At 42.0% G+C, this 23901-nt stretch overlaps 2 protein-coding genes and 1 long non-coding RNA gene across 5 annotated transcripts in view; 2 read left to right on the forward strand and 1 right to left on the reverse strand.

The window, feature by feature from the left end:
* Positions 1 to 663: 663 nt before the first annotated feature.
* LOC112847345 (uncharacterized) lies at positions 664 to 7123 on the reverse strand. Its single transcript, XR_003220851.1, has 2 exons — positions 3311 to 7123; positions 664 to 1169 (listed from the first exon to the last, which is right to left on the reverse strand). It is a non-coding gene; the product is annotated as an uncharacterized LOC112847345 (long non-coding RNA).
* Positions 2605 to 17203, forward strand: slc25a22a (solute carrier family 25 member 22a). The gene is made up of 11 exons (XM_005470626.4): positions 2605 to 2787; positions 9369 to 9546; positions 9649 to 9774; positions 9891 to 9946; positions 10976 to 11066; positions 11685 to 11739; positions 12433 to 12493; positions 12695 to 12839; positions 12927 to 13081; positions 13167 to 13242; positions 13359 to 17203. Exons 2-11 carry the CDS (start codon positions 9527 to 9529, stop codon positions 13510 to 13512), a joined length of 939 nt encoding a protein of 312 aa, XP_005470683.1. The 5' UTR covers positions 2605 to 2787; positions 9369 to 9526; the 3' UTR covers positions 13513 to 17203.
* Positions 17204 to 20834: 3631 nt separating this feature from the next.
* syt7a (synaptotagmin VIIa) overlaps positions 20835 to 23901 on the forward strand; it is a 92873-nt gene continuing 89806 nt past the window's right edge. Inside the window, exon 1 of one of the 3 annotated variants that reach the window (XM_005470629.4) lies at positions 20835 to 21067. In XM_005470629.4, coding sequence (XP_005470686.1) covers positions 21034 to 21067 — 34 coding nt within the window. In that variant the 5' untranslated portion in view covers positions 20835 to 21033. The remainder of the gene's footprint in view (positions 21068 to 23901) is intronic. The other 2 variants (XM_025908518.1, XM_019361655.2) reach the window with 2 other exon arrangements.

Genomic DNA, 23901 nt, shown 5'->3' on the forward strand with positions numbered 1-23901 from the left:
ACCCTAGAGGAGGGGTGGGCAACTCCAGGCCTCGAGGGCCGGTGTCCTGCAGGTTTTAGATGTGTCCTCGATCCAACACAGCTGATTCAAATGATTAAATGACCTCCTTAACATGTCCTGAAGTTCTCCAGAGGCTTGGTAACGAACTAATCATGTGATTCAGGTATGTTGACCCAGGGTAATATCTAAAACCTGCAGGACACCGGTCCTCTCTGTGATGTGCTCTGAGTGGATAGTTTTCTATGCAAAAGAAGCGTGTGTGACCACATTATCCTATCTATCTATCTATCTATCTATCTATCTATCTATCTATCTATCTATCTATCTATCTATCTATCTATCTATCTATTTATCTATCTATCTATCTATCTATCTATCTATCTATCTATCTATCTATCTATCTATCTATCTATCTATCTATCTATCTATCTATCTTTCTATCTATGCTGCTTCAGTCTACATGACTTGGTTTGGCACAATCCCAGTGCACACTGTTAAATGTGCCAAACCAAGTCATTTAAATTTTTAGCCAAGACAAAGGGAGAAAAATACATTTGTTGAGTGAGTGATCACACATCATGGCACAGTCAAAGCTTTGCCAGGAACAAGATGGCGGGAGATGTATGTAACAGGAGGAAAAATCCCGCAGTGGGAGAGACATGCTAGAGAATTTTGATTGTTTTAATCTGCACTGCCATCATGAAGCCATCTGGGACACTGCAGGAGATTACACACAGACTGATGCTCATCTGGCCCTCCCCCTTCTCCTCGTGTTCAGAAAACCTCTATTGATTCATCCTGGAGGTGGAAGAAAAACGTATTATGTAAATGTGTGTATATGTGTGTGTGTGTGTGTGTGTGTGTGTGTGTGTGTGTGTCTGTGTTTGTATTTGTGTGTAGGATTTTAATGTACGTATATATTAAGATATCACACATATTACTGTGTGATATAACAGGTATAACAGTAGGAGATTAGAGGGTTTATTGTGGGATTTGAACATATATTTCAGTGGTGTCTTTTCCTTCCTTTCCTTCCTTCACCAGAGACAACCTGGGTGCCTTGGTCCTGGACATGCTGTTTCACTGGGCCCGGGCGCAGAAGAACGCAGGACCCGGGGCAGTGTCGCGGCTGGTGGCTGCTATGATCGAGAGCGGAAGGAGAGACCTGGCTGAAGAGATCGAGGACATTGTCAACATAGGAAGGAGAAAGTACACAGAGTCCTTGAGGAGAGTAGGTCTGGAAGCAGAGAGCTCCTCTCTGGGTGAAAAACAGCAGTAGATGAGCCCATGCTGGACACAGATGGCTGACTTACACTTGAGTGACCTGTTTGTTTACAGTGGGCCTCCACTATCTTGTTCTGCTGTCATCAACTGCAGAAGTGCACAATCATGATAACCGGCTACGTGCTGGTGGCACCTTCCATAAGTTCAACAGAGGAACAGGTGAAATGGATTTACTGTGTAAATGGCCTATGCCTCGTTTTTACACACACACACTTGGTTTTGTGTGAAAACCAAGAAAATGAAAGAGAAAAAATACAAGTATCTAAGCATCTAAAGCAGGGATGTTGAACTCATTGTACATGATGGGCCATGTACAATCCACTTTAATCTTCATTTAAGTCATTTAATTATTTAATTTATACTATTTAATGAATCTATTACCTTGATATAATATGAAGGAACATGTGTTAGGAATAGTAGGAAGAGATGCTCAAAATGTATTAAAATGCTGTTAAAAGTCATACTTTTATGACCTTAACATTTTCCAAAGCTGTCCAGCTGGTTGGATTGGAGTCTTTGCTGGGCAGATTTTGGCCCCTAGGCCTTATGTTTGACAGTCCTGATCAAAATCATCTTAAACTTTTGACTCCATATCTCATATCTTTGACTTTTTATATATTTGTTTTCTTTAGCACTTTATAAAATTGTCTCATTCATTTAAAAAAACATCTCATTATTTCAAACTGTAATTTCACTATAATTTTGAAAGAGCATTTCATGTTTTTGATTCAGAATCAAATTATAATAACAAACTATAATTATTTTTTAAATATACCAATGACTGCATCTGTTAATGTTTTTTTTTTATTTCTGGTACCTGTTCAGACACAGCAAACAGCTCTGAGACCTGTGAGCGTGTTACAGGACTGCACTAAAACTGCAAGCATAAGCCATTTTTACAGCTGATTACATTTCCTCCTTGTGTGCCTTTGGTCACTGAGTAATCAGTTTAGCTGCAGCACAATCTCAGTATGATATGAGAACGTTAGATCTTTGTAATGTATGAATGTGCACTTTTTTAACATGTCTTATAAGTAAAATTGGGATATAATTTTTTGTACTTGTCAGCTGGTTTTCTTTCTTTGGTCGTGACTTTATTGCCGCATGCTTCCCCGCTCAGCCCCAATATTTCAGCTCCTGCCATTTTTTCTATTTCGGTATTCAAGGTCATTGTGATGTGATGAAGCGTCACCATGACGCCGACTCCCATCCCCCATTGCTACAACTTTACCTCCTGCACTTCCACTGCACGCCACTAGAGGCCCCCATTTTTAAAATCCTCTTTTCTGTTTTTTTCTAATTCACTCCATCGCTTTCCCTCCCTCCCTCCCTCCCTGCCCGCCTGCCTTCACTCCCACCTCCTCTACCTCCCTCCACCGGACTGAACCGCTAGTAACGCCGGTAGGTAAGCCACTGTGGGTCTCTCAGCTGAAGATACAGAGAGTAAAGGCTTTGATTTCATACCGCAGCACCACCAAGGAGAGAGCGGAAGCGGTGTGTCTGGTACGTACATAACGGGATGCAGGCAAGCCTTGGGCTCACGGTCTGGTATCTGTCTCACAAAATGTGCCTGTTTGCCTCGAGCCGTTGAAATCTCACCTGGGAATAGGGTAAAAGGCGGCACGTTGAGCTTAAATGTGTAAAACGGCAGTAACGCCACAGGAGAGATGGGGTATTAGCTTGCTTGAATGTGAGTTTGTCGCGTATTCATGGACAGCAAATCATTTTCCGTTATGTGGCGAGCCGAGAATTTTGGGGTTTTTTGTTATCCTGTGCTGGTTTTAAAGATGTTTAGTTCATAGCCGGACCTATTGCAGACTAACGTTACCGTGTCGGCCACACCGTTATGAAACAGCGGAATAACCGTTACACCGGTGGTCTGTAATATGCCTTCTCATATGTGGCCCACAAACCGCGGACACAGGTGCAACCGTGGTACGTGCAGTACTGCAGACAAATGATGGGGCTTATTTAAATTTTAATGCCTTGAACGCAAATATTAGCTTCTTTGATATTTGGTTATTACCGTTAGAACCCGGTCAGAGCCCGTCTTCTGCCGGCTTCTCCTCCATAGTGACGGTGTAATTATCATGTGGGCTGGGATTGTAGTAGTGAACCCATTTAAACCCACCAACCCTTTTTTTAACTGGCAGAGAAAAGTATAGCTGCTTCTCTCTGACTCTGACAAGGCACACATTGCATCTGGCTAAACACTAACTTAGGACCACTTCTAGAAAGATCCAGCATTCTAAAGAATCTGCAAAATTAGGGTAATGGCATTATTGCTGAAAAGGATCTATAACGGAGGCCATTCCCATAGTACCCACCCACTTTACTGTGGCTCCTCACTCTTCCATCTGGGGCCCCAAACTCCCTTCAGTGCACACATAAGGTAACATTTAGCTGCAGAGTGCGCTGACATGTACATGAAAAACAAGCATGGTTTTCAGATGAACAGCATTTCTCTACAATGTAGTGGAGAAGTAGTCCAAACAAAGCATCTCTACTGCTTGAAATAATTCATGAGGTGAGCCGCTGTTGAGTATAGGGTGTCATCCTGTGCTTTCCCCTGGATCTATCACACCTATGTGACTGTGATACTCATAACTTGGCATTGCATTCATTTAGAAAACTGCAAGTTTTCAGCCTTCCCTGAAAGTACACTAAAATGTCTAGGCAAGGACTGCTAAATATCACTAATGTATGTGCACCGAATGGAGAATGAGGTGTAGTGGTACTGATGGTGGGGGACAGTACTGTAAATTGTAAGCAGATACTTTAAAGCTGAATCTGGACCAACAATAGTATGATTATTCCTTTATCGAGGCTGTAGGAAAGGTGAGATGTAAGCAGAACTGAAGAGACAGGAGAGAAAAGCCCCGTGTGACTGGAAACTGGGCCACGAGGGAGACAGTTGGTGCCAGAGCAGGGACTAAACACCACCATTCGTTTGCAAAGAAGCGGGTATTTTTTGCAGCCTGAAACCTGTGGACTGTTGGTTCCCATCTCCAGCAGGTGTTTCCAACAATGCATGCTCTGTGTGTCAGTTTTAATGGCCGCAAAGAGCACCGCCACTGGCAGAGATGCTTTGTGCCAAGATCACAACTCCCACCCCTCCTTTTTGTAAATGGAGATTGCGAGAGAGCTTTCATAAGTAGGCATTAGATTTATAATCCTGATGGAGTAGGGAAGAGGGAGTAGCAATCAGATTTATCTGTGACACCACAAATTTCATCCCTTGTTTCTGCACTTTTGTCCAAAAATAGCCAAAATAAAAGCATAACGTGATATAAATAGCAGCTGATGCTTCATGGTGAAAACAGTAGATGTTGCTTTTAGTGTAGTAAGGAAATTTAAACTCAGTCATCAAATATGCTCTAATATCTACATAGAAGCCAGTCGAATGATAATATGTTGAAGCAGCTTTGCAGTAAATTTAACTGAATTCATAAATTAAAAATGAGGAAAATCTTGTCCCTGGAAGAAACTGGACAGATTGAGTTTATATTAGGTGTGACCTCTGTGCTCTTGCAGCTCAGAAATGTACTCGACATCTGATAGAGGATTGCAGAAATCCACTGTCCCCCTCCTCTCTCCTTGGATGTCTCAGAGTGTGCATCTGATTCATTAGATGATTTCTTGTGAGACAGATGGATCGGTAACAACAGCCTGCGCTGAGCTAATGACGATGGCCTGTTTGACTTTCGTGCATTTCTGTCTTTTCATCCAACCATAGTCACGTTAGCTGAGCACTTACTACCACTGCACTTTTTTCACTGTGGCTGCTTACTTCCTTTTATGTTTCCCCAAACTCATTGCTGCTCAGTCAGCAAGACCTTTACCCTGCTGCCACTTGTGAGAGGAGAAGCAGCTCAGGCTCTGTGGCAAATGAGGGAATTATGCTTGTAGCTGATTTAAATGATAGGAATATTATTTGCATTCAGGTTTGCATAGAAATTGTGTCCAGATTTTTATTTCTTTGAGTCTTTTGCCACTGACACATGCCTTAGAGAAGATTAGGCCAAACAATGTCTTCTCTGATTTAGACCCCAGATGTTCAAGTTTTATAATGTATTTTTGTTCAGGGTTTTTTTTGTTGTTATTTAGTTTTCCTAGGGGAAAAAATAAATCTTAAATAATCTTAATAAAAGTTAACACTTTTAAGAAGTCTTCAAACTCTTTACTACTCATATTTAAAACATGTAGCCAGTGCAACCGATGAATATCAGCCACTGACGGTGGTGAATGCTGTCTTATTTTCTGATATGCGATATCAGTAAGCAGGGCAAATATTGGACAGCTATATCTGCGTGTCCTCATAATGATAAGTTAAATTTTACAGTTCCAAAATATCATCAGCTTTTGATATTTTCTTATCCAACTATATTGCAACAAACCTCTATAATCTAGTTATCTGACATTAGTAATGTCACTCGCATAATGATCCAATGTCTTTTCTGTGCTTGCTGCATTATTATTTGAAATATTTGTATTAGACTAAAAAAAAGGCTTCAGTATGGCACACCTTTGTTAGGATTACGTGGATGGAAGCACTAAACTTCACACATATTTCTTAGGTAGGTTGTTCCCATATTCTTGTTTCTCTATGGCAGCATTTTTTGTCCCATTCCTGAAGTGAGAATAAGGGTCAGAAACTCAACTGTTATCTGTCTCAGTCTGAGCCTTGACTGTCTTCGAGGCTGTTAATCAGAAACGTCCAGTGGGTGGTTTTATGGGGCCGGCTTAAGTTGTTCAGCTCAAGGTTCTGCTTGAGTTGCATAATCACGTATTGTTTACTTATGAGTGCTTATCAGTTTCAGTAGTAGTCGAAACTCAAAATGTGACCTCAGTGTGAAAGTGCGTCTCTGTGTGAGTGTGTGTGTCTGCGTCAGAGAGATGCTTCAAGTCACTTGTGCTTGGCTGAATTGATAAAGTTTTCACTTTTGTCTCATTTTTTGCTTTTAAGTCATTTTCCAGAAGTAATTCACCTCCTTGATTGATAAATCGACATCGTGCCTGCCTGTAAAACATTTTGTTGCCCACCAAAGAGGAAACCCTGGATTGTAAATGTCTTTTGCTTTTTTAAGTGAGGTTTCATTTACTCAAGCTTAAAATATAGTTTTGTTTGTCAAATGGCTAAAAATGTTGGAAAATGTTGCTGTGAAGTAAGGTAACACAGACTCTTAGCTTGACCTGTATGTGGATTAAAAGTACTTATGTGCACAGTGAGCATGAAAAATCCCTTGTTATGTGAACTACAAATGAGGCACCGCTTTGTTATTTTCCTCTTATGCTGTGCAAAGAATTTAGCGGATGAGCAGTGTCTCTTGCTGTGGACACTGCACACTGGTCCTAGTTGTTTCCACACAGACTCCAATTGTCATGACAAGACAGCAGAGCCACGCTATGGCTAGGGGTCAGATGGATCCTGGAGCAGACATAGCTGTGGCGTGTGGCTAAAGTGAAGTCGACAAAAAAAGCTGCAGGCAGTGTAGAGAAGGAGGGAGATGTCAGTTTCGTGGCTTTCATTTAATGTTCAGTCCTGTTACTAACCAAATGTATAGCCACTTTTAAATTCCGCTTCTATCCCCACTGCTGGCTGTGGTGTTAATGTGCTTATGTTCAAGAGGAAGTCAGCAAGAGCCAATGGGGAAACAAAAGGAGCATGCAGCACAGTGGAAATGTGGGCGCAGCGTTGCTTCTCGGCGAGAAAACAGTTAAAGGAAGATGAGAAGATGAGCGATGGAGGTGGGCTGTGAAGTTGCCTGTGTTTGGCTCCAAGGAGCAGAGAGGAGAACGCCCAGCCAACAGACACCAGAGACAGCTCGCTGACCTGCTCTAACCCCCCCCCCCTCTTCTCCCCTCTTCTCCCCTCTTCCACCTCTGGAGCAGCCAGCAGGGGCCTCAAGTCCACATCCAAACTAAACACACCAGACTGCAGCTGCGTTCATGCCCTCTGTAAACCGAAACATCACCTCGTGCTGCGAAATGTCTCTGAAAGCGGATCCGAGGAATTAGTGATATTGGTGTTGTGCAACTGTAAGCATTTGTACTTCACTAAGAAGCCCACAAGTCAGCAAAGATCTGAGACGGAAAAGCTGCATTTGAGAGTCGTGACTCGTGACTGAGGGAAGTGATGGGGGAGGGTTGGTGAGAGGGAGAGAGAGGGAGAGGGAGAGAAGGCGGCGGAGTGCACATGTAGAGGCAGGTTGTGATTGGTGGATGAAGGGGGAGGAGAGAATGAAAGGGGAAATGGGAAGCATCCTTTTAAACTGAGGGCATTCTGTACCAAAAATAGGGCGCATCTTATCCACTGCAGACATATTTTATCTAGGTTTTTTTTTTTTTATAATTACTGTTTTAGCCTGCAGAGGGTTGAGCTTCGTCTATATCGCCTCAGGTTCACAATGAAAGCATGTATACATAAAACATGAGCATTCAAGGACACACATGCTGCACAGATGTTTGGCTGGTAATAGAGTTGTTTAGCAGTAAGTAATCCGTCTACATTTATGGCTGAAGCTCTCTCAACTGTACATTTACATTTATGTTATTAGTCTTGCTTTTTTATAACATGCCGTTAGTTTTAAGTATTAATGCCACACATTGATTTATTGTCTTTCATCCTGAAAAACTAAACACATTTAAGTTTTTCCAGTGTGAAAGAGTTTGTCAACAGGGGTTTCTTATGGCCACATAGCCACCAAAGTTGAGGAGACATTTTATAAAACATCCACTTTTCCCAAAGACTTACAGCACTGTGCAAAAGCGCTATATTAGGCAAAAACAATTCTAATAACCCTGAAAGCCAAAATTTGAGACAAGCGAATCTATTCTTTAGTGTAACCTGAACTCAGTCAAGCTGTCTTGTAATTTATTTAAGTAGTATTTAGGAATAGTTCTCCAGGCTTCCTGAAGGACATTCAAAGCTCTTCTTTGGATGTTGGCTGATTTTGTTACATTCTCAGTTAAAATGATCCCACACTGCTTCAATAATGTTGAAGTCCAGACTCTGGGGAGGCCATTTAATGACTGATAGTGGTTCATTGTGTGTTTTTCTACCCAGGTGTGCTTTTACTGCATTGTGACGCTAATCATGTTGGATCAAAATCTGTCAGTACTTTGCTGTATTCATAATTGCATAATTACCCAACACCACTGGCTCAAATGCAGTCCCGAACCATAACAGAGCCTCCACTGTGTTTTACAGATGACTGTACACACTCCCTGCTGTACCTCTCTCCTAACTTCCTCTGTACATTTTTATTGTGATTTGAACCAAAATTGTAAATATGGATTCATCACGCCATAGTAGCTACAGACCTGTAGCTACAAATTTTCAGTCCTTTTCTTGAGTAATTTGGCATACCTCAGCCTTTGTTTGCCCTGTTTCCTTTCCTTAAGAAGGCCTTCTTGATAGCAATCCTTCCACACCATTTCTGATGAGGCTTCACTGACAAGTAAGCTGAAGGCCCAGATCCATGCCTCGTGTCCTGTGTCAGGTCTTAGTTGGATTTTTTTTCTAGTTCTTAAGGACATACCTTTTAGATACTGTTCATCTGCTGTAGATAGCTTTTTTTAGCCCTGCATCTTCTTCTTTCTTTCCCCACTTGAGATGTGCTTTTTAAAAAAAGTTTATCTTCGTTAGAGAGGAAATATTTATGCTCGTCTGTGAACTGTGGGATATACAGAGCGTAATGAAGTATCCACAGACACCAGGAGTGTAGAGTCTCTGCCCATCTTTCACCAAAGCTTAAAAACCCATTTTTTGCATATTGACTTTCCATTGCAGGAATTTACACAATTTCATCTCACTTTTGAAAGCACTAAACAAACAGAATAACATTAATAGGAAGGTTTGCAAAACCTATGGCTGATTTTTAGTTTCAATGCATTTAATATAAGTTGCTTTGAGCAGAAGCATGCATATATATTTATACTTGTTGCCGTAACTTGTTACCAAAGCAAGTCCATGTTGTAATATTTGTAGAGGTGACATTGCTTCATGGTAACCTTTGAAATTTTTCTCATTCGGGCGACTTTATGACAGTACTAGATGTGAACGAATCCTTTTCTGTTTACAGATATCCCCTAGCTTAACCTGACAACAGCTGGAACAAGTCAAGTGGACAGAAGATAGTCCCGCTACATAATCCCACCCGGACAGCCGAACACTACTCTTAACAACAAACCAGCCAGCTAGCAGACGCATTAAACTTTGACCAGTCAGGGCTTCAGATAAATGGCTGACAAGCAGATCAGGTAAGGTTACAGAGGTTTGGAACTGTGGCTTTGTTTTTAATCTAGTGACCCTCCACATTTGATATTTTTGCCTTTTTGTTTATGGTTGTTACCTTCATCCAGTTTGCCTGCCAAATTGATCAATGGGGGGATCGCTGGCCTAATCGGAGTGACCTGTGTGTTTCCCATTGACCTGGCCAAGACTCGACTGCAAAACCAGCAAAATGGATCTCGCCTTTACACCAGCATGTATGACTTTTTTTTTCTTTTTTCAGCTTTAATCCACAGTAGCCTTGTGTAGTGTTACTCAGCCTATCAGGAAGCTCTTCAACTGACATACCACAACTGTTGGGCTTGTGTTACAGGTCAGATTGCCTTATTAAGACCATTCGGTCAGAGGGATATTTTGGGATGTACCGAGGTAAAGTGAAGATTTTTGACTTTGTATGTGATTAATGTGGAAGCTCATTTAAATATAAGGTAATCATTTTTCTCACCTGTGAAGGCTTGTGTGCTTGTAGAACCTCCTCTTATGCGTGTATCAAGTCTGTTTAGTGTTCACTTACAGAATGTTTTAATAGTTGATGCTTTTTAGTGTATTTGGCAGGGACATGGCTATCTGCAAAGAGCACAGAGCCTCACATTCACCCTCTGATGATGAAATTTATGTCACTCGGACCTAAGTGTATCTTTGCATTCTGCAGATGTGGAAAGTCTAGCATGAGATAACATAAGGGGGTGGTGGTTTTTCTTAAAAATGTGTCTTTTTTAAGACACAGTTTTAAGAAACGTAGATTTCCCTTTATTCGTTTTTACTAAGAAAATATAACAGTGTTGTTTTAATGCTCCAAGAATACAAATCCCATGTGGCAAAATAAGAAGGACACAACAATCAATGGCAGTCACACACAAGAGTGAATAGCAGTCACTCTTACAAAGGACAAAGGGAAACTGAGGCTATAGATACACACATGAGGTAATCAAGGAAGTGGAAACACTAGGGTAACAAGAAACGGCTAAAACTAATTAAGACAATAACAAAGGAAGTCAAACCTACATCAAGGCACAAGAGGAAATAACTAACAAGGGAATCACCTGACAGAGATGAAGACTTGACAAGTTACAGGAGGATGCTGGGAACGCTAGATTAAACAAGAAATCAAAATATAAACACTTTTAAATACCAGTGGAAACCAGGTTACAGTAGTAACAAGTACTAAAGGCTAAACATACAGCCTTTACAATAATAAAGAAAAACCTGTTACATAAAGTTACACAACAACAAAACTCACAAACTGTACAGAAAAAAGAGAATACTTAAAAATAAACAAGAAGAGTCCATAAATACATACATAAAATCAATAGCTAACCGTCTTTCTTCTTCTTCTCCTTCTTCTTCTCCTTCTTCTTTGTGTCTTACTTTCTTTCTCTGCCATTTTTATCCTCTCAGGAGCTGCAGTGAACTTAACACTAGTCACACCGGAGAAAGCCATCAAATTGGCTGCAAACGACTTCTTCAGGCATCACCTCTCCAAGGATGGGTGAGAAATGAAAGTGCTGACAGGCAGATTGACACTTGCCCACTCCTCTAATTCCCACTGTAATTAACTGGCGTGTTTACTAGCATATAGCCTGACATGTTAGCTGTCTTTAGTGTCACCAAGGCTCCAGCTAATCCCCCACTTTTCTGTCATCTTCTCAGAGGCACCGAGCACTTCATGCTGACTTGTTAACTGTGTGGCTTCTAAATACAGAGTTACATGTACGTGTGAAATATAATTGGCACACAGTGGAATCACATTACAAACGCCACAAACCAATCACAGTGCGCTGCTGAATAAACAAGTATCTGTTATCCACCATGAGCACTGTCTGTGCAGACAGCCCTGGAGCTCTCTGGGGCATCCGTCTCCATCGCTATGGAGACAAACATGTAGGCTGATGAATGATTGACTTGTCTGGCCCACCTGCTCGCCTTGTGAATTATTAATCTGCCCTTGTGCTTGACATGTTGATATGGAAGACAAAGATTAGCATCTCCAGCACTAGTGGTTACAACTCCTTTTTCGGGGACTGTGGAAATGAAGTTGTCTGGCTCTCATACTGTCAGTCTAGTGTCTGCTTTAATCTGATCTCGCCTTTACCTTTTGCTTCTCCAGAAAGATTACTCTGTTCAAAGAGATGTTGGCCGGTTGCGGTGCAGGTACATGCCAGGTGAGTGAGTGAGGCGCTTCTTTAATTGCATCCTCCTGTTCTCCATCTGGAACACACAGCTTTAACACTGCCAGTGTCAGATCACATCCAAACCAGTGGACCTCATTTGTCTCTGCCTACAGCTGGAATTAGCCACAGCCACATTTAAATGAGGGGTGGTAGTCATAAAACATACTTGGGAGTTTCTCACTGCAGATAGTGTTATCTGTGATCTGAATGTGACCTGTAATATTCCATTTTAGTGAATGATTTCTAATCACTGAGATGTTGTCCCGTTAGCGGGCTATACTCTGGCAGCTAGACATGAGTGATCAGATAAGACGCTGTGAGAGTGCTCAGCCATGTGCGCTGAGTGAGTGAGTCAGAAGGAAATGCCTGTTGTCAATGAGGCCAAAGGCTTCAAGCCCGAGGAATGCGATTAGATTAAGTGTAGCAGACCTTGGATTAAGATTGCAGCTGAGAACATGACCATCTCACCCTTAATCCAGTTAACTAGTTACTACTGTATGGATTAGAGAGGAAAACAAGAGTTGACATTTAACTAATGGATGAAATTAGATTTACACTGCACTTGTTTTTTTTCCCCTCCACTCTCTGTACTTGTCAGTCGTAAAATAAACTTTCAGATTAATTTGTTCACAGTCTGTATATGTTGACAGTTCATGTGAAACCTTTATTTTGCTCTAATTGTAGGTTATTGTCACAACTCCTATGGAGATGTTGAAAATTCAGCTCCAAGATGCTGGGCGGATTGGTAAGAGGAGATCTAATCTAGCAAAGACTGCATTGTTTGTGACGTTGTGTAGTAACAGTGGCCTCATGTGGTCACGTCAGAGATGACAGCAGTCTTATCTTGTATTTTTTTCTGTTACAAATCCAAAATGTTTGTTCATGTATACCTGCTCTTAGCATCGAGTGCTTGAACTATTCTTTCAATGTTCCCTGCAATTTGTAGCTGCTCAAAGGAAGCTGATGCCAGAGACAGTGGCAGCAGGTACCGTGGAGATGAAATCCCCGACAGCTATGCAGATTACCAGACAGTTACTGAGGGAAAAGGGCATAGCTGGGCTGTATAAAGGCCTTGGTGCCACGCTGCTCAGGTAAAACAGATTTGGCAACTGTACTTTTGTAGTTTTAGTGAATGTCTCAGAACTTACTGTCATGGTTTTATTTCTCTGATTTTGTAGGGATGTTCCATTCTCTATTATCTATTTCCCCCTTTTCGCCAACTTGAATAACTTTGGGAAAAGAGGTGCAGAGGGCCCTGCTCCTTTCTACGTGTCGTTTATATCAGGCTGCGTTGCGGGAAGCACGGCAGCTGTGGCTGTAAACCCCGTTGATGGTGAGCAGTGGCACTGAGAACACTGTTTCCGCAGTCTTTGCACTGATGTTTGATGTTATACTCACCTGAACTCACTGTGTTGCAGTTATAAAGACTAGACTGCAGTCGCTGACCCGAGGGAACACAGAAGACACGTACGCTGGAGTGACTGACTGCATCAGGTGACCTAATTATGCTTTTACAGCACGTGCAAGGTGCTATGTACAGTCACCCGCCATGTCTGCCGGTGCTGGATATGTTTTTGGGTTAATCCAATGTTTTCCTGTTTGTTCCCCAGGAAAATCATGCGTAACGAGGGTCCATCAGCCTTCCTGAAGGGAGCCTACTGTCGAGCCTTGGTTATCGCTCCTCTGTTTGGCATCGCCCAGGTGGTCTACTTCCTGGGCGTGGGTGAATTTATCCTCAGCTTCTTGCCTAAAAAAGACAAATAAGGAGCACCTCCTTTCTGCCTTTCCCTCCCATAATGCATTACACCAACTTCGCGAAGATTCATCCCATACTGAGTGAAGTTTGTGATGGGTCAGAGCGTGACCATTAGTACAGGTTATTTTAAATTTTTTGTGTTGAATGTGTTCAAATCATTCAGGAGGGAGCCTTTGTTTGCCAAGCTGCCTATGGCGGCACAAAAAAAAATCCAGTTGGTAGGTTTAGCCAGCTCTCTGGAAATAAAGCCACAAATATCAGCTTGTTTTAAGTTTTAAAAAGAATATCGCTTTATAATTACAACATTGTACTTATCTTTTTGAATATGATTGTTAAAGTTTTAAAGCAGATGTACTGCCCTCGGTTGCTGCAGTTCTGCACACCCTACAGTACCAAATTTTAGTCTTTAAATGACAGATGAAATCTTACCAATTGGTTTGAAACTATAAATTATAAATGATGATGATCAGATTAAAAATAAATGCACATTCCTTACTTAGGCAAGTAGAAGAATATTAGTCCTGTAAAACAAAAACACAACCTTCCCTTAACCTTATGTCTTAAAAGGTAACACACAACGAGTTACAGTAACACAGGCCTCTGTTTCAGACAAAGACCAAGGCAACGTGTTGATGTGATACCAGCACAATCGCTATGATCTTTCCGTAGGAGCCACATCCCTTCCTGTAAGTGGTTGTAATGAACCCAGCCATTCAGCTCTGAGCACACTTTGATTGCTATGGCTTTTTAAGTAGATCAGGTTCCATCTGATGCGTTGCGCTACCACAATGGTTCAACTGTTGCCCCCCCCCCCCCCCCGGACTATAGCTTTGTTTCGTGGATGCACACTGGACTGAAGCACCGGTGTGGGAATCAGTGCTCAACTACAAACTACATGCGTAACCTTTGTTTGAACTCTGACAGAATCACAAAACAGCTGCGCCTTCACGCCTTTTTATGGGTCAAGCGCATCACACTTTTGCCCACACCCCAATCATTGATGTCACAGCGGGGGTTTAGTTAGCCTTTGTCAGGCGACCGAAAACACCTGCTGTGACATCACTGATTGGATTGCGACCTAAAGTACAGCAAGCAGCTTTCTGCCACGCGTGATGCACGGTGGATTCAGACGCAGACGATAGCTGTGAACACTAAATGAGCTGAAAGTAATTCTAATGGAAAGCCAGATTATTAGTAATTATTGATGCTAACAAACAGTCAGACCTCACCTCCTGAGATTTATGAATACAGTCATCCATTGTGGAGCCAGCAAGTCCAGAGCATTTCATCCTCACATCAGATGCAGACCGAATTATTTTTGTTTACAGATGAGTTCATATTCAGTTTGAATTCTTTATCCAAACTTGAATTCAATGGCAGGACCCAAAGAGCTAAAAATCCTTTGGATATCAGAAAATCACACCAACGCGTTCTCAGTGCACTCGATGATTTTTTTTTTAACCAAACATCTGTTTGTTTGCTTTAGAGGGTTTTGTTTGCTTTAAGCTGCGAGGGAAAGCAGCCCTGTTGTATCTTGTTTATGCATCGCGACACTGAAGCGCTGCCATTGGTTTATCTCACCGGAGATCAAGGTGACTTTGAAGTGTATTATTCCAATCACATTCCCTCCTTGCTCCCACCATTCAAGCAGCTCGTCAACTGCACGGTTGCACTGTAAATACACGATGCAACTTTTCAGTGTATTTAATTTGTGGGAGTGAGCTTTATTTATCGATATTCCTTTCTGTGGGCAGTATAGCACTATGTATTTGTGTGTTGTTTTTCTTTTCCTGTGTCAAAGTGTCCCACTTAACTATATTGTAAATATGCAGATGATATGAACTTGACGTTTTAGGATTTATTGTTTGTTTTGTAAATGATGGCTTTTTTGCACACCTACCTCTCCAGCTCCCCTGTCAATTCATGTTGTGGTGATTTTTATGTTTTATGATGATGTGGACATATCGAATGAAGGAATATTAACGCCGGACACATCATATGAACTTACATACAACACTTTAATAAGATTTTTTTTTCTTAAATGTTTGCAGTGGGGAACACTAGTGCAGTTTTCTTTTTTGGGGTGGAGGCATTTCTGCCTATTGCCTATTGCTATTGTTTAAGTGTGGGTCAGCCTGTTTCACCAGCTAGGACCAAATGAAGCATCGGCAATAGAGGGAAGTGTCTTTCGTTTTAAGTTAACGACTCGCAGAAATGCTTAAAGAGTTCTGAAAATTAAATGTGAAAGCCGACAGAGACCCGCTGGCATCGGACGGTAAAGAAAATCTGTCTGTTTTGAATGGTGCTTCTTTCATGAGGTGGCTGCAATATGACAGTGGCTGCACTAACGACCAAGGCCACACTGACTGAATCACTTCGAGCTAATCTCAGCGTTATCAATGTCTTAACTGAAAGCCATAGGTCAGTGAGGGACATCATCTGGCACCTCCAGCCATGACGGCAGATAACAAGATGGCCCGTCTGCTCATGTGAGCTTGGCTTTATAAAGTACCGCTGTAATTTTTCTTTTTTTTTCTTTTCCACATTCCAAGTTCATTTCGTATTTGCTGTTATTGTCATCACAATGCCTACATTTGTCTCGTCCACATTACTGTTGTGATTTCCTTTAAAAGCCCACCCCTCTCCCCTCCCTCGTTGTTCTCGGATCGTTCTCATCAGTTTTTTTGCCCGAACTTTGAACACGCTGCGCAAGTCAATTTTCTTTAACCCTGCTGTGAATTTAAACTGACCTCGTGCATTAGGGTTTTTTTTGTGTATGTGCGTGCGTGTCTGACGGTATAGTGGTGTAGTTGATGTGTAGTTGTTAGTGTGTGCGGTATTTTTCTCTTGATTCTCTTGATTGTCGGTCCAATGCCCTCCCCCCTCCCTTTCTTTCTATCTGTTGCCCTCCTCTGCCATCCAATCTGTCCAGCATCTGTCGCCAGGGTGCAGGCTAACACAGAGGAGCTTTTAAAACACCAAATGTACGACCCGGAGTGTATACAATCAAGGAAAGCACAAAGGATCATTAGGCACAAGAGACCCGCTTTGGATACTCGAAATCTTGGAAATCTGTGTGCTGCTTTTGCAGACGTGATTTAAAAGTCTTGACTTATTTCTGTGCAGAAGTCTTGAATGAAATGAACATGTCAGCTTATGTATGTCTGTAAAACTGGATCCATAGGGCTGAGACAACAGGTCATTATAAGAGACCCAACGTGATGGTGTCCACTATGTCACCCATCACCAGTTATCCACAAATGTATATCCCGTACATACTCTAAACGAATCTGATATAAGAATGTAACGTAGATATTACGAGATGTATTATGAATATAGTGAAGAGTTTATTATGTTTTAATCTAAAGATTTGTGCTTTACACGTTCACCGAGAAATTTCACGAACCAGCTCACTGATATGCAATAAGTAAAGCCACACACACACAGACACACAGTAGGAAAAAAGTAAACACTGAACACCATCCGTCAGTCACAGGAAACACGGTGTATGAATAATGCAGCTGGGGGGACCTTGGAGGCCTTTTGGGGGGTCTGAGCGCATTTCACGGCCTCTGTTCTCTTCCTCCAAGAGGAATTGTGCATTACAGCACTTTAGAAATCGAGGACCCCCCACCCCCGCTGTCCACCTACAAAGTCTCTCTATGACATAGAGGGTGTTTATGAATATGTGGTAAATGACACAGTTGTCTTAGACAAGGTTTACAATGCAATGGAAATAAAAATAAATTGTGTTCCCTGTCACAATTCGCTGTTAAATAAACTCACTGTCCTGAAATCTCCTGTTGTGGTTGTCTGTGTGCTGAGCTTCACACTTTTTTAACTCTCATAAATGCATCCGCTTTCAAGGTCCGGCGGTCGTCCGAGAGAACACAGAAGAACTGACACAGCATTTTTTTTCACGTGTAATAATGCTGTGAAGACTAAACAGTAGGGCTATGTTTTGAAGACTACAAGGGTGACATTGTTGCTCCTCGGGGCACGGGAGCAGCTGTGACTGCTGTTATGGTTTTTGCCCGATGAAGCCACCAGGTGTCAGTGTGGGGTCGCAGTAGAGCTGTGGTCCTCTAGTGGGAGTGGGAAGAGAGCAGAGCAGTGCCTTATACTACAGGTGTATGCTAAGCTGGGGTGGTGTGGTAGAAAATCACGCGCTCCGATCTCACTCACTGTTTCAGCTTTCTTTTGTTAGTCTCTTACAGCTGTGGCAGACCTTATAGGCAGCTGAGCCTCTTTTAAATGAGCTCTTTGTGGTTGCACTTGCTGAATAAGGTCTGTCTATGTGTTTAGAACTTGCATGATAGGAATAAGTGTATTTTCTTGGGCAATTGAGCCTAATGTTTGGGGTTTAGGATTCCTGCTTGTCTCAGCAGAACATATTCATTATTAATCCCTTGCTGTTTGCAATGAATTTAACATTACTGTTCATGGCATTAGTTCTCTGGGTGCTATTTTGCAGCAGCCTGCAGCATTATTACATCATAGCACCTTCATACAGCCCTGCATGCACACCACACACACCCCGCTCTCTCTTTTTCTGTATGTCTTTGTCTTTGATCTTATTTAGGCAGAGTTAGATTTCACATTGAATGCTGTGCCTCTCTGAGAGACTCCTTTCCTACCCACTCCAGTGTTTACACGCACAGGAGATTAGCTGAAGGCTCAGTTTACCACAATGACAACACTTTGAAATACAGAAATGAGCTCCAGCTACTGTTCTTTTCCTCACTCGAGTCCTTTTCATGTGTCATGACTAAAGCTTTCCAGCGTGAACTATTATTAGCCTTTCCTGCTTTCTAGCAAGAGGATGGGAGAAGGTGGAGGAAGAGGTGGTCTAAGTTGGGCTTAATGGGAAAGGATGATGAAGGAAAGAGGAAATCAGAGGTGGAGACAGCAAAGGACCATCTACAGAAGGAGCAGAGAGCCGGAGGAAGGGAGGAGATGATGGTGATGTGTATATAGGTCACTAAATCAATGGGAATCAGGTTTTTGAAGGGGAGAGAAGGGGGTATTTATAGATACCAGTGGAGACAGATGCATCAGTGACAGGCACAATGCTGCTGGGAGCACAGGGGCGGGTGGTGGTGGCTGCGGCGTGGGGCAGGGGGTGCGAATAGACTGTGGTCAAATTAGCCTGTGGAGAATTCTCCTAACAAATGGCAAAAAGATTCTCAGGTGGTGAACAAATAGCACGAAGCGCAGCGCAAAACAAAATATAATCAAATGGAAATCACTGCAGGACGCTCTGAGCAAATGACCTTCGCAGCTCTATTGACAAAACGCAGGCAAACAGTTAGTTGAGGTATTGCGAATGCACACAGCATTTGCATCTACAGTACAGCTCTTCTCATATCCTATTGAATTTCTAATCTGTGATATCAGAGGGCCACGTGACGGAATAGAATATTAGCTTTCCATTTTGCAGACTTGTGTGGGAAACATTCACATTTATTACTCAGGCAATCTGAGAGTCTCTGATAGGCTGTGAAGTACAATAACATACCGCAGGAGACGCTGTCAGAATTTCAGAGCAGAGGGAATTGGTGATCAGTGTCCATTTTAATGATCATTTTTTTTTCAGATTTAATGCCATGGATTAATTAAACTACTTCTATTTTTTTTTTTTTTACAACATCTACTGAGTGGCAAGTGTTTTGATGTGGGCTCTATGGTTTAGTTTTAATAACTGTCATGACTTATCCCATTTATTTTATAATGCTCCAGCTTCACGCGACAGGAAGTTCCAGCACAAATTGGAAATTTGCTCAGAGAAAGGGAAAAAAACAATTGAAAATGTTTTAATTTGCTTTCTAACTGGCTTTTTCTAGAACTAAGTCAAGGTCATGGACAAACTGTTCCTTCACCACTTCCTGGGCTGCCAATGGGTGATGTAAGACAGGCTGAATACCGAGTGGTAAAATAATCGACATCTCATTTCTGCCTCTAATATAGGGATAGCAGTCACATCACCTTGCATCAAAAAGTGACAGGGGAAGCACCCGATGACTCCATGAAAGCTCTCAGTCTGCTCATGCAGGATACCGTCTTGCATGAAATACTATATAAAGCAGGGATATGGATATGAGGCAGGTGGGGTGAAGTGACAGGGCTAGATGGGTTTCCAACTTTTCTCACATCATATCAGTGTTTGGTGGCAGTGAAGCACTGGGTTTTACAAATTGATCCATTAAAATGTGTCATTCAGACAGTGTGCCAAGTACATGAGCGCTACCATTGGTTTGTCTTTATAATTCCACTCCACTATTATCAAATCATTTTTAAGAAATGCACTTTTTAATATTCAACATTTGTTTGGATATTTAAATAGTTATTTAGTTATGATTGGCATCACTGTTGATTAAATATTTACTTATAACTTATTTTTTTTCAAGTCACAAATGTTCATCACTGTCATTTCAGATGCCTTTAAAAAAAAAAAAAAGACTCAAAATAATAACAAAAAAGGAGAAAAAGATTTTTCACCTTCAGTTTACATGCAGCCAGCATTTGAGTAAAATGCAGCTGAAATATATGAAATCAAACGTTCATTTATTCAAATAATCAATAAGGAAAATGTGCTTGGAGATTTCATTAAATTCAACATTTTACAATGTACTCATGTAAACAAATTACACGGAAAATTAACATCTGATCAGATTACTTAAAGTCAGCATTTTGGGCATAAACTTTTTCCTGAGTGGATCCAATCAGTTAATGTTGACATCAATGAACAAAAGCTTGAACTCTACTGGAGAAGGAGGCAGTTTTGCTTGATAAATGGCTTAAATGAGGATTTAGTTGTCGGCTAATCATTTCACCTGCATTTTACATGCACAACCAATGGCCATTCTGAGTATCACAGGGCATTTACATTTTTAACGCATTAATCTTCTGATTAGGATAATATATAATATATACATCTTGGAACCACTGTGGAAACCCAAAAAGGAGCTTAAGACTGAAGTGAACGCAGGATTTTGCTTGTAATTTGGTACTTTTACACAGTTAAAAGCTGTTTATACTAAAGAGATTTCCCAATTAACCTGTGCAACATGGCTACAAGCCCTGCATTAATAAGTCTCCATCGGTGGGCTGTGACTGCACTCCCCTTTACGCGCACAGGCACATTTTTAAATATGATAAACATATGCAAAACAAGCGAAATGATAAAAAAATCACACGTGGCAGACTTCTTCACACTGCTGCAAAAGTCACTTTCCCCATTTTGTCCTCTAAACCACAGCGCACAGTGGTTATTAGAGAGAGAGAGAGAGAGAGAGAGAGAGAGAAGGAGGCAGGGAGAGGAAGAGAGGGAGGGAGGGAGATAGTGAGAGTCTCAAACTGGTTAGCCTACCTATCCACTAGGAGGAGAGAGGAGAGGCTGTTCAGGAGAGCAACAAAAACAATAAACAGCTACTACTACTAAATCACATCAGCGGAGCTCACGGTACGCGCCGGAGGAGTACGCAAACAAATACCTGCGATCGCGTTTGCCTCGGAGTGAAGTAACAGCCATGTATCTGAACAGGGAAGAGGACAATAGCAAAGGTAAGATCCCGTCAAGAATTGTGCCCCTCTGTGCGGAGGGAGAGAGTGTCCTGTGACAGTTTCAAGGTGTTTCATTTCTGACCCGCTGCTTCCCTTTGAGGTGACTGGCACGAAAAGGTGGTGGTGTTAGGGGATGAGAGAGGGGGGTGTACCCTCCCGCCACCCCCCAACCTCCTCGTTAACGTAATTCTTCTCAACAAGCCCCATCTCATCCTTTGGCATGGACTGGGGATGCTGGTGAGAAGTGTGGGCTGTCATTATGTAATATCTGTGCAGTTAATTGCCTCCTAGGAGAATCTTTAGCCCGATCCTGCATTTCTACCAGTGCACCATTTGAACCATCAATTGTGAACCTGTTGTAAGCACATCCACTTTGTCATATGCATGGATTTGCCAGCGTGCATTGCGTTGTGTTGTTGGTGGTTTCGGGACATTTGTAATAGCTACTTAATAAGGGCAGCATAACACAAGGTCAAAGCCCTTAGCTACAGTGAAACCTGTGTGCATCTATATGTGTATTTATGGTGTGCCTGACATCCTGCAAGAAAAAAAATTACTAATGGGCTGCAGCTTATTGCTTAACGGGGAGAGACAACCGTGCAGCCGCTAGAGGGGTAAAGAGGGTAAAAAGGAGGAATATTTGAGTAATCTCTCCCACGTGTTTTTGAGGCGTGATTTCTTCTCTCGTCGGGTGCCCAGAAGCACACTCGACTCGCGTCCCCTGCCGTCACCAGCAAGCATAAATATAACTCTCCCGGGCTGAGAGGTAATGCTAATTACCACCTAAATCTTCAGGTTATACGGGAATAACACCTGCTGCTTTTTACCGAGGACAGGGGGAGGGGAGGTGGCGGGACGTGCTGAGAGGGGTGGTGGTGTAAAAAGAGCAAAAAAAAAAAAAAAAAAAAAAAAGAAGAAGAAAAAGAAGAAGAAAAAAGAAGCAGAGTGGGAGGGGCCGTTTTTTTTTCTTCTGTTCATTTCCCTGTGATGCGAGATAATGTGATCTCCAGCACACATGCAAGGACCACAACACGATGTACTGTACGGGGATGTGTGGCAGCAGCATCGGCAGCATCAGTGGGGAGGGAGAGAGATGCTGGCTTTAGAAACAATGGTGCAAGTGAGATCGGCGAATAAATGCGGTGTCAGAAACAGCAGAAATATGGGCTTGATTACACAGGACCCCCCCAACACACACACACACACACCCACACGCACACACACCTCCACCTCCCACGCCTCAGAAAAAAACCTTCAACACTAGGCACTTTGGGGGAATCTGAGAAGACTGAAGACCTTTAAAGTGATTTTTCTCCAGAAAAAAAGAGAACTGATGATAAGTCACAATAAAGCAATGTAACCCCCCCCCCCCCAAAAAAGTCAAGGGGTCCCAATAGGGTACAAAAACATGTAGTATTTTTTTTTTTGTCATCTCACCTTTTAAAAATTCACACTGATGCAACAAAATTCACTGTTTTAATTATTCTTGCTGACATTAGCGTGGAGGGTTCCCAGTTGAGTGTGAAGCTGCTTAAGCATGCAAAACTGGACTGGACATGACTTTAGTGGCCAAACCTATTGACACCCACTGGTGAGTTTAGACCCTTTTGGGGGGGGGGTGCTTAAGCACATCTAAATTTCATCGTAGCACAGTACAGGTTACAGCTAAAAGCAACTCTATTACTAATGTCCAGATATATAAAGTGGCACTACGACTTTTTAAAATTGCTTAAAGTACAATGGACTGGCTTTGTGTGGTTAAGATACTGACAAAAGCTGTTATCTGCTTTGCAACAAATTGTTCTTTAACTCTGGAAAATTATGGTCAACATAATTGAGCCTTTGCCTCAGGTTTTATAACTGAAGTGCCCACCCTAAAACCAGTATAAGAACTGTGATTATTCATTCTGAGTCATTCTTAGACAGTACAATAAGTAGTGTCTTATTAGACTGCAGTTGAATTTGGGTTTGCAAAGGTAAAAAGGAGGAAAGGAAGGAAAAGGTTTGATCCTGGAATTGCCCCTGCTGACAGCTAAAGGTGGTGAGTTTACATCTGAATTCCCACTTTGTGTATTTCGGGGTTGTTGTTGTTTTTTTTCTTTTTTAGCTGGAGCTATAGTGTGGCTTTAGTGTTTTTGACTCCAGATTGGATCCCTGCGGTACAAAATGAAATGTCTCGAGAACTGCTGGTACAGATATTCATTCCCCAATCTGTTGATTTCCTGATTTTTTTTCCTAGAACATAACTATCTTGGCACCGTGAGTTCTAATACTTTGGTTTATTGTCAAAATCCATCATTTTAATAACACAATCAGTCTCCGCTGTGGTAATGTTCGGTGCAGAGCAAATGCTCGCCTACTCACACACTAAACACTAAGATGGTGAACATTATCAGCTCAACATCAGCATGCTAGCACTGTCATTGTGAGCACATTAGAATTTGAGCTTAAAGCACCATTGTGCCACTGCCTACGCATTTCTGCAAAGGGAAATCCAAACATAAAAAAAATCTGTAGTTTGGGGGCCACACGTGTCAGAGACAGGTTCAAGGCGAGCTTTGCAAAGTGAACGCTGCTGTAACCCGGCGTTAGACAAAAGGATGTTTTCAGGAATTAATGGACTGCGAGTGAGGAAGTAACGTTATGAGTACGGGCTCCCGACGTGACGGAGCTACTCTTCTGAGTGAAGAACTCGTGATTGACGCTTTTAATTGATTGAAACGAGTTGGTGTTTCCCCTCGCTGCACTGATGTGGCCTTTAAATTCACACCGCGTCTCAAGGTGGAGTGGCAGGGAGAGGGAGAAAGGTCTGCCGGGGACATATTGATTATGGC

Source organism: Oreochromis niloticus, linkage group LG7 (genome assembly GCF_001858045.2).
Source record: "Oreochromis niloticus isolate F11D_XX linkage group LG7, O_niloticus_UMD_NMBU, whole genome shotgun sequence".
Taxonomy (NCBI): Eukaryota; Metazoa; Chordata; class Actinopteri; order Cichliformes; family Cichlidae; genus Oreochromis; species Oreochromis niloticus.